This window comes from Myxocyprinus asiaticus, chromosome 36 (assembly GCF_019703515.2).
Source record: "Myxocyprinus asiaticus isolate MX2 ecotype Aquarium Trade chromosome 36, UBuf_Myxa_2, whole genome shotgun sequence".
Taxonomy (NCBI): domain Eukaryota; kingdom Metazoa; phylum Chordata; class Actinopteri; order Cypriniformes; family Catostomidae; genus Myxocyprinus; species Myxocyprinus asiaticus.
Window position 1 is genome coordinate 10,900,604 of NC_059379.1, and position 12,957 is coordinate 10,913,560.

A 12,957-nucleotide genomic window follows, 5' to 3' on the forward strand; every position below is an offset into this window, starting at 1 on the left:
AAAGGAATGGAAGAGGAGATCCCTTAAATGGATTGTTTACCCAAAAATGGAAATCATCAAATTAGTTTTTTTTTTTTTTATAGCAGAATGTTTAAGCTGCTCTTTTCCATACAGTGAAAGTGAATGGTGACCATGACTTTCAAGCAAGATTTTCAGTGAATAACAACTTAAATTTCAGTCCATTCCTCACATAAATCTAGAGTATGGCTTCAGAACACTTAAAATATAGTGCATTCATAGACTACTTTTATGATGCTTTTGTAGAGGTATGCAACCCGACCGGGGCCCGACAGGACCTGAGAACCCGACGGGTTTTGGTCAGGGTTAGTTTTTCAAGTAGGACTTCGGGTTCAGGTTTGTAATTAATGAAAAAATAAACAGGCTTGCTGAACTTGTTTCGCGCACGCACGCACTCTCCCTCACAGACGAGTTAGGTGCCGTTCATACCGAATGTGTTTTTGCGTGGGTCTGTTCTGTTTTCCCATTGTTTTCCTATGTAAACACATGCTGGATGAATGTCTTTGACATTTGCACCATGTCTCACGTAGGACCGGCATATTGTAAACACCATGTCAAGTTAAAAAGGACTTAAAATTGTCAAAAATGCATATTGAGACACCTGCGCTCTGTTTCATTCTTTGCGCTGCATCTAGATTTTTTTCAGCGCAGTTGTCACAAAGATTCAATATTCTAAACAAGTTCAGGCTGCATAGAGGGGACTGTTGCATTATTTCATATTATTGCAGATTGTTCTGCACCAGGTGAAGTTTCAGCACATAAACGGTAAGGCAATGCTTTTTTCCCTTCTGCTCTAGTGTACTAAGGGGCTGCTGTGCCTTGTTAAAACTGTGAATGTTTACTGTTTCAGTACTGTTACGAATTTTGCCTATATGCTTACATAAAATATAGCCTATTGCAACAGTACTTGCTAGGATAAGAAATTAGATAGTAAGCAATTTCGTGTTTGGGTCGGTTTCTCGCTTCAAATCTGACGGTAACGTTCTGGCCGAGTAGGGTACCACACGGTCTCGGGTACGGGTCAGGTTCATTTTAAGGCCCGTGCAGACCTATATGCTTTTATGGTGCTTTTTGGCCTTTTTCAAGCTTGCCAGTCCCTGGTCACCACCCACTTTTAGTATATGGAAGAGAGCAGCATGAACACTCAAAAACTTCTACTTTTCTGTTAAATGGAAAACAGAAAGTCATACAGGTTTGGAATGCCCCAAATGTAGGCGAGTAAATGCTGACAGAATTTTCATTCTTAAGTGAACTATTCCTTAAAAACTTTATCAGCTAACTGCTTCTTTTCTGTCCATCTCTTTTCAGGAATCTTTTATAAATTCTCAAAGATTTTTTTCATGCTTTGGGTAGTAAGCCAGACAAGACAGAATTGACTTTTTGTGCAATTTCACAATTATGCATTAAATTGGTCAGTCATATTGGTCTATTAAATTATGACTTGTTAAGGTCTTATGGGTGTAAAGTTCACAATTATTGATCAGTAGATTCTCATGTTTACAATTTTTTTTTTTTCAGGAGTTATAGTGATTAGCCTGTATATACAGTTTTGGCACATACATGTTTTTGTAACATGAGATTAATATCAGTTTCATTACAGAGCCGTCTTAAAAGCTGATACTGTAATTCTCATAGATCCAGTTTATTTTCAGAGATCTGAAGGATTCTGTCACAAATATGCTCAGTGATTCTGGCCACAAACTTATTACTTTTACACTAAGTGACAACAATCATTGATCTATACATAAAAATTGCAGTAAAAAGGTATAAATAATAGGTCAAATTAAAACAAAAATCAAACAGTACAAGCACTAAAGAATGCATTATGAAAAAATGCATTAGAAATGACATGATGAGGGGAAAAATTTAGAATTTGAATAAATCAAAGTATGTACTGAACTACATCTGTAACAGACCTGAAGTAAAAATCAATACTGAATTTGCTCAATAAATACAGTTTAGCATACATCTATCTATAAATTAGGAGAAGCAGGTGTTGTGTTTTAGTTTCAACTATCTTTTAAATTGTATTCATGCTAGTCTGGCTAGCTTGGACCACGATAAATATGGTTTTCATACAATGTTATTTTCAGATGAGTTAAAAAAAATAAAAACAATTAAAAAAATGTGCTCTAAATCATAAATCTTGTAAAGCTGTTTCCATTATTCGTAAGGCAAAAATTTAAACTTGTTTCTTCTAAAGCTGCCGAAACGTTTCAATGGAACAGAATGGCAGAAAGGAAGTTGTAAGCAAATGGGACACGAATGCACTTAAGTGACACAATTATCTATAAATACGCAAAAACTGAATGGAATGACAAATGAGGAAAACAAGCAGGTCAGCTCCATCGCCCTTCATTGACTATGAGCCCAAAGGCCATCACAATGTCATCAGTGTAACAGAGCACATTGGACTGTCTATTTTGCGCCATAAATGTTCTGTGAACCGAAAAGTAGCTGTTTTAGATCTGTATAGATGCATATTTTTCCACTTAGCTTCAGATCATGTTTGACTAATACATAATGCATGTAAGTGCTGAAGTTATCAGGTCACACTAAATCTCAGAGCCTGGAATGTTGTCATAAGCCATCACAGGTTGTTTTGTCCTATTATGAATAAATTATAATTTCTTATGTAGCAGTATGTTTGTTTATTGTTTACCTTTGCTTCAGTGACCTCAAGAACATGCTCAAAAAATATGAGTAAGCTGATAACACTTACCGTTTCAATGCATTACCCGCTTGGCAGATTTAGTGAGTTGAAGGAATATTCCAGTTCAATACAAGTTAAGCTGAATTGACAGCATTTGTGGCATAATGTTGAAAACTACAAATATGTATTTCAATTTGACCCTCCTTTTCTTTGAAAAAAGCAAAAATCGAGGTTACAGTGAGAGACTTACAATGGAAGTGAATGAGGCCAATTTTTAGATGGTTAAACACTTACATTAGCTCTTCTGTTAAAACTCATGTATTATTTGAGCTGTAAAGTTGTTTAAATCATCATATTTAGTCATTTTAGGGTTTGTTGACATTACATTGCTATGGTAACAAATCTGTAAAATTGGCTATAACTTACAGAAAAGGTTTGTTAGTGATTTTATCACACTAAAATCATGTTTACATGCATATTGTTTATGTCTTGTGGCTATCATTTTGAAAAAGTGAGTATTTTAACATAAAAAAATTGACCCCATTCACTTCCATTGTAAGTGCCTCACTGGAACCCAGTTTTATTTTATTTATTTATTTATTTTAAGAAAAGGAGGGGCAAGTCAATACATTTTTGTGGTAATCAATATTATGCCTCAAATGCTGTCGATTGACTTTTATTGAACCCAGAATATTCCTTTAACAAACTCTTGTCAGTTCCACTGGCATGTAATACACAAGAAAACAGCACCACAGCACAACTTACAAATTATGCTGGGATGATTTGTATGTCTAACAGGTTAGAAGTGTCTATAAAGGATTCCTCTCTTTGTATTGAATGAGATGCAATGAAAAAGACAAGTGTAATCAGCATACCCAAAAGATAAAACACGTTTGTACACGCAAACACACACACATACACACAGCACAGCTTGAACACTGGAGCTAAACTAACCTCGTTCTGCGGTCACTACCCTTTGGTAAGGATGGACGCGCATATCCTGCCTTCGTACTTTAGTAGTCACTGCACCTGCTCAGAGCGCAACATTGCCAACAAAACAGGAATTTACATCAGATTATTAATCAAAATGCATTAAAACTACATCACAAAAATTGTTTAACAAGGCTTGTAGGACCAAATTACAAGGAACAAGTGACCTTGCTTTTAGAATTCCAAGGGCCCCATTTTAGTAAAATTTCATTATTTGATGTTGCCCACTGCCAAATTCTTTTTTATCTGAAGTATTTTCATAAAAACACAAATTTGTAATGCTTTAATTTAAACCATGACTATAAAGTCCTTGTATTCCTAACAAATAACTCCTAACACACTAGATGCCTCAGGTCATATAAATGCACTACAAGCTATTTCATCTGTAAAAAGCAAGTTACTTTAGCAATAATACTGATCACTCTCTAAATATTTAAGATACAGTTGCAGGAAGATAAATCATACAAATATTACAAGCTAAACAAATATAGATTATATTTAAAACAGAGGAATGTAATAAAGGCTTAATTATCAGTATTTATCTGAAAATATCTATTTCAATGAGTAAAAAAACAGTTAAGACCAGTGTAAACATCAGTAGTAATGATCTTTAGTCTTTTGCTTCTTAAAAAAAAAAAAAAACAATTTCTCCATTTGCTCTTTTTTAGTTCCAAGGCAGCTGTAAAGCAAAGCATTTTTTAACACTCGTATGGGTTGTAGACTGTTAAACCTCTGAGCATTACTAGCCTTTTGTTGGGAAAGCCATACCTACAAGGACAAGATAGAATGCTGGAGTTAGTCCACCAGATCTCTGAGCAAATGAGAAAAAAATCCTGTATTCCAAATAGGCGTGTGCGGTATGACCAAAATCATATATCACGGTATGAGTCATTTTATTTCACAGTAACACTATATATAAGGACAATTAAAAGAAAAAGGGGAATTATGTATTAAATAACCTTGCGGCTCTGCCTATTTTGCATACATCGATCAGCCACAATATTAAAATCACCTGCCTAATATTGTGTAGGTCCCCCTCGTGCTGCCAAAACAGCACCAACCTATTCTTCTCACCACAATTGTACAGAGCAGTATCTGAGTTACCGTAGACTTTGTCAGTTCAAACCAGTCTGGCCATTCTCTGCTGACCTCTCTCATCAACAAGGCATTTCCGTCAGCAGAACTGCCACTCACCTGATGTTTTTTGTTTTTGGCAGCATTCTGAGTAAATTCTAGAGACTGTTGTGTATGAAAATCCCAGGAGATCAGCAGTTACAGAAATACTCAAACCAGCCCATCTGGCACCAACAATCATGTCACGGTCCAAATCACTGAGATCACATTTTTCCCCATTCTGATGGTTGATGTCAACATTAACTGAAGCTCCTGACCCGTATCTGCATGATTTTATGCACTGCACTGCTGCCACATGATTGGCTGATTAGATAATCGCATGGATGATTGATGGTGCCAGATGGGCTGGTTTGAGTATTTCTGTAACTGCTGATCTCCTGGGATTTTCACACACAACAGTCTCTAGAATGCACTCTGAATGGTGCCAAAAACAAAAAACATCAGGTGAGTGGCAGTTCTGCAGACGGAAACGCCTTGTTGATGAGAGAGGTCAACAGAGAATGGCCAGACTGGTTTGAACTGACAAAGTCTACGGTGACTCAGATAACCGCTCTGTACAACTGTGGTGAGAAGAATAGTTTCTCAGAATGCTATTCTGAGATGCGGGTTGATGCTGTTTTGGCGGCACAAGGGACCTACACAATATTAGGCAGGTGGTTTTAATGTTGTGGCTGATCGGTGTATAAAAGATACTTCATGTCACTTGATTATGTTCTCTTCTTATTCTGAACTTAATGGCAGCAAATCAAATGATAATGCTATAAGCTGTAGTAAAACAGTTAATATATGCACAACTATGACAACTCATTAATTGAATTCCATATTCATATTGTATGTTGCGACGTTGCTAGGCAACCATATGCAACTAAAATCTGCTTTGCGTTACAGTCCTTAATAACAAGTTCTTCCTTTTCTTTACAAGTTTTTCACATGAACATACACTGTCATACCGCCCAGCCCTTACTCCAAATTTTGTTAAAGGCATAGTTATCCCAAAATTAAAAATTCTGTCATCATTTACACCCTAATGTCATTCCAAACCCATAAGACTTTCTTTCTTCATTGGAATTCAAGGGGAGTTAGGCGGAATGCTACCATTCACTTTTATTGCATCTTTTTTTCCATTCAATGAAAGTGAATAGTGACTGAGGACAGAATTTAAATATGTGGGAGAACTATCCCTTTAAATGCATAATCTGTACACAATACCTTTAAAGAAAAAACAAACACTCAATACTCACCTAAAACACCACTGGAGTCAATGGGATATTCGAGGATGGAGGTTGCAGGGGCAAGGGTGTAGGGGTAATCGTAGGGTGCATAGATGATGCCTGACTCAGGGGTCTGGGGTACGAGGGTCGCAGCATGGTGGGGCGTGCCTGTGGGCATGATGGCGGAGGTCTGGATCTGTCGGATGAGGGGCATGAGGGTGGGGGCAGCGGGTGCAGGGGTACGCAGAGCCGCAGTGGGCATCACCGGGGAGGGGCCTGTGAGGATGCGGGGACCTTGTGCGGTGGCGGCCAGGGAAAAAGCTAAGGCTGCTAAATAGAGTGAGACGCACAAGAGCAAATACACAAAGATGAGAGTGGAAGGGAAACTGAGTAACTAATAAATCTCTCACATACCCATACATTAGAAAATGGAAAGTACAGGCAAATATCTATGCACAAATGATCATTTACACACAAGAATAAATACCTATATATGGGTAGTTGAAGCATAACATTTCCACGAACTTGATTTTAGGCTAAAATATATATTAACATATAATGGAAAGTGTATATTTTAAGTGCTGTGACTGATCACCATTTTACTTTACATTTTTTTGATTGACTAGCTCATTAAAAAAAATGTTTAAAGTACAAATATTCCATGTTTTTTCCCCAATTAATATGAGGTCATAAAAACTGCTAATAAGTACAACTTTCCAAAACTACCCATATGTTTGTATATCCATTCACCTACAAGAAAAGCAAGTGACAGCAAGCATTAGGGACCAAACGCGTTGTTGTGCTAAAAAGGCTAGATGCAGTGCAGCAAACAACACAGAATGCAGGTGTCTTGAGATGCCTGACGTTCTTTTTAATCTAGTCACAGCATCTAAAAACAATGTGGCGCTTCTGCGTGAGAATCTGAAAGACAGCGAGATGTGACGAAACAGCCAAAGATGTTGATCTGCCGATTGTTTACATAGAAAAACCTATTTAAAGAAATCAGCGTAGACGGATGTAAAAATGCGTTGTAAAACGCTCCTTATGCATTTCATGTTCTGAAGCCAAAGAAGTAAAGTTTTGTGTTTGAAATGAGAGTAAAAAAGTGAAAATTTGAAAAGGAAATGAGAGTTCAAAAAAGAGGGATGGATATAGAAGGGAAACAGAGACTGTACAGGTGGACAGAGGTTGATGTTTGCTAATGTCATTCTTACGTGACTTGATATTGGCATCTCTGTATGTGCCGTTGAGAATGGCCAGCTCCATCAGCTGCATTTTCTTCAAGCTGTCTTCACCTTCCGCCTGCACACACACAGGAAACAAAGTTTAGAAAACTGTTAGGAATAATTTTACACACTTTTTAGCTTCTTTATAAATAGTGGTCGGCCAATAAAGGTTTTTCAATTGCACATGATGATGATATCTAGAGAGAAGAGTAGCTGATGACCTATATAATGCCAATATATAAATAAAACAATGTAACGACAGCAAATGAGACATTCACAATAGTGCTAAAATTACATGAACACTTTATTTACACAATATAAAGTCAAAAATCTACTGGCAGCTTAGTCAATGGATAATAAACATTATCTGTTTTCAAAATTTTTGTTAATTGGATAATCGGCACAGTTATCGGACAATAATCTCAAAATGGCTAAATATTGGGCGATTAATCTGACTAGCCAAAATATATGGGTCTATCACTATTTATAAAGCAGATGGATTCCACATGACAGGACTTTTAATGACAACTGACTGGACTTTAATCCACAGAATTGTTGGTCCTGTTTTCCCCCAAAAGAATTTGTACCTTCAAATTGAGAAGACCATACAAACTACTGCAGATCATAGAATCAATTCTCAGTCAGTTGAACTGCTGTCCTAATGTGTGCGCTGCAGTGGGGCAATGGGAAAGCTAAGGTTTCATGCTTGCTAACAGCCAGAGGATGATTTACTCTGCCACTGTCCAAACAAGCCAGCCCCAAAGAGCAGAGAGTTTAACAGCCAGTGCTGGGATCTACAACTGTCCTCTCTGCTTTCTCTCTCGTTCCTTTCAAACGGTTTTATCCTACAAGCTTTTCCCCCCTCAATGCACATCACTTCCTCTGAAGTGGTCAATACTTGACTGCATCTAATTGACTGATGATGTTTGCCAGTGAATACTGAAGTTCCATCTAAATCCTAAAAAAAAAAAAAAAGAAAATGCTAATAGAGTTAGAATGAAATGAAGGCATGTGAAAAAGCAGATAATTCACTGATTTATTGATTTCAGCAGCATAAAAATTTCACATTTTCAGAAGCACAAAAAGGGGAAAGATCTAAGTTTGTGTTTTCATCAAGGTCCTGGACAGTGAAGTTTGATTTGAGAGCAGGTCAGGGAGGGGTACGACAGACAGTCCAGAGTATAATATGAACCATGTCAGAGTAGTGAAAGAAAAGCAAGGCCTTTCAAAATGGGATCTGTGTGTGTTTGTGTGTGTTCAAACCACACTTTTCTCTGCTTACTTTGCTGAGATCTGCCTGCCAAATGACTGAAGCTTGTGAATGTCTGCCACTAGTCAGAGTCTCTGTAGGGATGATGGTCATTGCAAGAATTTGATGACAATGCATCCAGATTTTTTTAGATTTTTAGGTTTAAATTTAAATGAATGCATAAAGGAAAGTGTCTATCTGAGGTTCTGTAACTGCTCACCAAGTTTTTCAAAATGTTTAAATACCCTTTTCCCTTGACCAATTCATTTTTTTTTCTCTCTCTCTCTTTTCTAACTAACATCTTACTTAACTAACATAGTTGCCTTTGGCTTGCTCACTGGTGGCCTGGAGACAAAAACATTGAAGGGATAGTTCACCCAAAAATTATCTTATCATTTACTCACCCTCAGGCCATCCCAGATTTGTATGACTTTCTTTCTTCAGCAGAACACAAACAAAGATTTTTAGAAGAATATTACAGCTCTGAAGGTCCATACAATGCAAGTGAATGGTGACCAGACATTTGTAGCTCCAAAAATCATATAAAGGAATCATAGAAGTAATCCATATGACTTAAGTGGTTAAATCCATTTCTTCAGAAGCAATATAGCAGGTGTGGGTGAGAAACAGATTTAAAATTTAAGTCCTTTTCTTTTTACTCTAAATCTACACTTTCACTTTTACATCTAAAAGTCACATGTGGTGCCTGTTTTGTTTCACTTTCACATCTGAAAGTGAAAGTTAAAGTGGAGATTTGGAATAAAAAAGGACTTAAATATTGTTTTGTTTCTCACCCACACCTATTATATCGCTTCTGAAGATATGGATTTAAACACTAGTGTCATATTGATTAATTTTGTTTCCTTAATGTGATTTTTGGAGCTACAAAGGTCTGATCACCATTCACTTGCATTGTGAGGACCTACAGAGCTGAGATATTTTTCTAAAAAATCTTCATTTGTGTTCTGCTGAAAAAAGAAAGTCATACACATCTGGGATGCCATGAGGGTGAGTAAATGATGAGAGAATTCTCATTTTTGGGTGAACTATCCTTTTAAGGCATGATTTTAGAATTTGGAATATGGAATTTTCCTACCATCGGAGCAATTCAACTGCTTTCTCCAGGAGGCAGTAAGCAAAACTCCAGCTGTATAAGCAACGCACAGGTTATATAGAGAACAAACCACACATACCAACAGCAGACAGCACAAGATGAGTCTCATTCTTGCATTTTAACACAGCTTGATAGAGCACAAATCCGAACACAGGGATCTCAAGACGTGTTTTTCTAAGTTTTAAACTACGTTTATCTTGACACAGCGACCTAAAGATAAACACAGTACATTGACATAGGTATGTCGTAATGGAACCAAAGTGAGATGCTCATAAAGCATCTGTCTTTTATAAGAAATCTATCTCGGACAGATTGATGACTTCAATTCCAAAATGGATTGCTGTGGTTTGTAGGCCAATGATATCAATGCTTTACTCCTTTGCCACAATCATGAAATGCATTTTAATTATCTGAATTATTTTTTATAATACATATATATTTTATTTATAATTATTTAAATAGAACTATTTATAATTATTAATTCATTATATATTGAATTATTGTTATTTGAAGGGCTTTCTCAGCAAATATTTATATATGCAATAAATTGTGATTAATTTGATTAATTAATCGGCATAGCACATAATAAATTCGATTAAAAATTTTAATCGACTGACAGCCATAATATACTGTATGTACAAGAAAAAAACCATACAACTCACTGATCAACTTGTTAGCATCGTAAATCATGTTTACACACTATTCCACTGGCAGTGAAACATTCAACATTTTTAGAATATGACACTGATGGAGAAAGAGTATTAGGTGACCTTGCGAAGGGCATAAGAGCATGACATTGACTTGCTTGAAACAGGCTTGAATAAAAAAAATCTTGTTTTTAATTCTTCTCATCTCATTCTATTACATAAAGGAACCTCTAACATTTCTCACAGCTTTGCAACAAGTTGGCAATGACAATCTTTCACATTTTGAGTGCAAGGAAAAAAGGAAAAAAGTTTAATAGTCTTCTCCAAGATGGTTTGATGAAGACAAACAGAACAGCAGTGGGTTTACATTCAGAACGAGAGCTTCCCAGAGTAAACATCACTAAACTTTATAAAGAGCTTATTCTCTATTCAGGATTCAATTGCAGTGAAAGGGCACAACTCTCAATCAAGGATCAGTGCATCCCCAAGAGGGTTACCATGGTAGCACCACAGGGAGTCCAGAAACCCTCTCTCTTAGACAACGGAGAAGAGATTACAATCCACGGTTACACAAAATACTGAATTCCATTCTCCATTTAATTCTGTTCTGCTTTCTAAACAACATTGCTCATTTTCACAATAAGAAATTCCACAAAACCGAAACCAAACTTTTTTCTTTGCTTGTATCTTCAATCCACCAATAAAGTCAACATGAAATGTATTTTGCAACCCATTTCACTTCTGTAATGCAACAGATTTTCATGTGAAATAGAATATTCAATGGAAAATGTCATAAACCATATTACTTTCGTAATGTGATGTATTTCTGAGTGAAACAGGATATTCAATCAGAAAAATTGTATAACAAAATTATTTTATTCATCAAGAACTGATTGAATTGTGAAAAGTGGTCTCTTTATGACAGATGGTAGGAGGAGAGAGGCTGAAAAATAATATGGTTTGATATTGTCAGGCAAAAAAGAAGGTTATTCTAGAGGCGGAGCAAGTTGTTTCATTTTGATTGAAATATTCATTTTTTTGGGATACATGCACAAATAAATCGTTCACAATAAAACCAAGAACTTTTATTTGAGGTTAAAATGTAACCTTAAGCCACAAAATGTGAATCGACATTGTAGTAATATTTCAAGCTTAGATTAAATAACTCTTATGTAAGAATATTAAAGTATTTCTATCTTGATTGATTGCTTTAATATATATAGTTTAGAATACATTACAGAAAAGAAACTTATCTTAAAGGTGTATTTCACCCCAAAATTTACTTTGTCATCATTTACGTACCCTCATGTTGTTCCAAACCCAAATGACTTTCTTCCATGGAACACAAAAACAGAAAACAAATAAGCAATGAAAGTGAATGGTGACTAAGGCTATCATTCTGTTGAAAATCTCTTTTTGTGTTCCACAAAATAAATAAAGTCATGCCAGTTTGGAACAACATCAGGGTGAGTGAATGATGACAGAATTTTCATTTTTGGGTGAACTATCCCTTCAAGGAATTTATCTTAACCTCTTTCTCTTTCCTCTTTACCTGCTGCAATTTCCTTCACACCCAAAGGTTAACTGCCATTCATCTTTGGGTCCCACAGCAATGCTGAGACTTTCGTTAGTCCCCTGTGGAGTTTTTTTCTTGCCTATGGTCCTTATTAATTTATGAGCAAAGGTAATTAAGCCTATTAAAAACTGCCCATGGTGCTCACCTATGCATGTTTAAAGTGTGCTTGGTGGCTCCACGCTTATTGTCATGGATGAAAGCAATTCCTCTGTTCTCTGCCCCCCAAGACACTCACCTGTCTGAAGACGCAAGGCAACTACCGTAGAAACAGAAGACCTGCTGAGTGCGGCTATTTCAATCAAGTGTGCTCTCCTCAGAGAAAATACATTTATCAGTGCCTAAGCACCAATTCTTTGAGGAGAACCCAAGAGTCGTGTTTGTTAGGGCAAATCAATGATCACATTTACACGCACTTAAGAAAACGGTTTATTCCAAGGTTTTAGCAGAAAGCAGCGTTCTGAAATGTCATGTAAACAAGAACGCTGATTTCCTTACGCTTTTTAAGGGATTAAGAGAAAACGGTTTAACACACCTAGGTTTCTCTCTGAGACCGTGGCTTAATGTAGCCATGTAAATGCATAAGCGGCTTTCTGATGGGTGTTTGTAGAGTGCGTGTGCGTAGACCGGGATAAAAACCGTCATAGGTTGGAACCCAACAGCAAGTCAACACAGTGGAAAGAATTCAACATTTCTGGGAGTATAGAGGGAAAATCACATACACTATAAACTATAGCCATTTAAACACACGAATGTAAATTTTCGACTGTCCTTAATGTCCACATACATTGGGCGAATCCCAGAGTTTTATGTAAGAGGAAAATGTAAACGGGAGTAAAGAGTACGCGTCTTACACAGTGCATGTAAACCGTAACGCTGTATTCCTTTCTGGTGTCCATATAAATGTAGTCAATATGTTTTTGCCACTCCATAAATTAAATACACACAAGAAGGTCAGAAGAACAGGGAGAGACCATATAAGGGGGAGGAGATGGACGACTCGTAAGTAAATGAATATAAAAAAAATCACAATTCTCAATATGTAGGAATGGAAGTCCAGCCTTTCAGTTAAAAGAGCCAAACGTCTTTTTTATAAAAAGCCATTGACTGTTTTTTTAATCATTGACAGGACCAGCCTAAAA

The 12,957-nt window shown here is 36.6% G+C and overlaps 1 protein-coding gene across 2 annotated transcripts in view; it reads right to left on the minus strand.

Moving 5' to 3' along the window:
- Positions 1 to 12,957, minus strand: part of LOC127426950 (protein quaking-B-like) — a 54,804-nt gene that overhangs the window by 4,829 nt on the left and 37,018 nt on the right. The window contains exons 5-7 of one of the 2 annotated variants that reach the window (XR_007894876.1): positions 7,221 to 7,308; positions 6,037 to 6,336; positions 3,626 to 4,429 (exon numbers count right to left, since the gene is read on the minus strand). Coding sequence is in view for 1 of the 2 variants with exons in the window: in XM_051674171.1 (XP_051530131.1) it covers positions 3,626 to 3,700; positions 6,037 to 6,336; positions 7,221 to 7,308 (463 nt within the window). In the remaining variant the exon portion in view is untranslated. The remainder of the gene's footprint in view (positions 1 to 3,625; positions 4,430 to 6,036; positions 6,337 to 7,220; positions 7,309 to 12,957) is intronic. The other variant, XM_051674171.1, reaches the window with a different exon arrangement.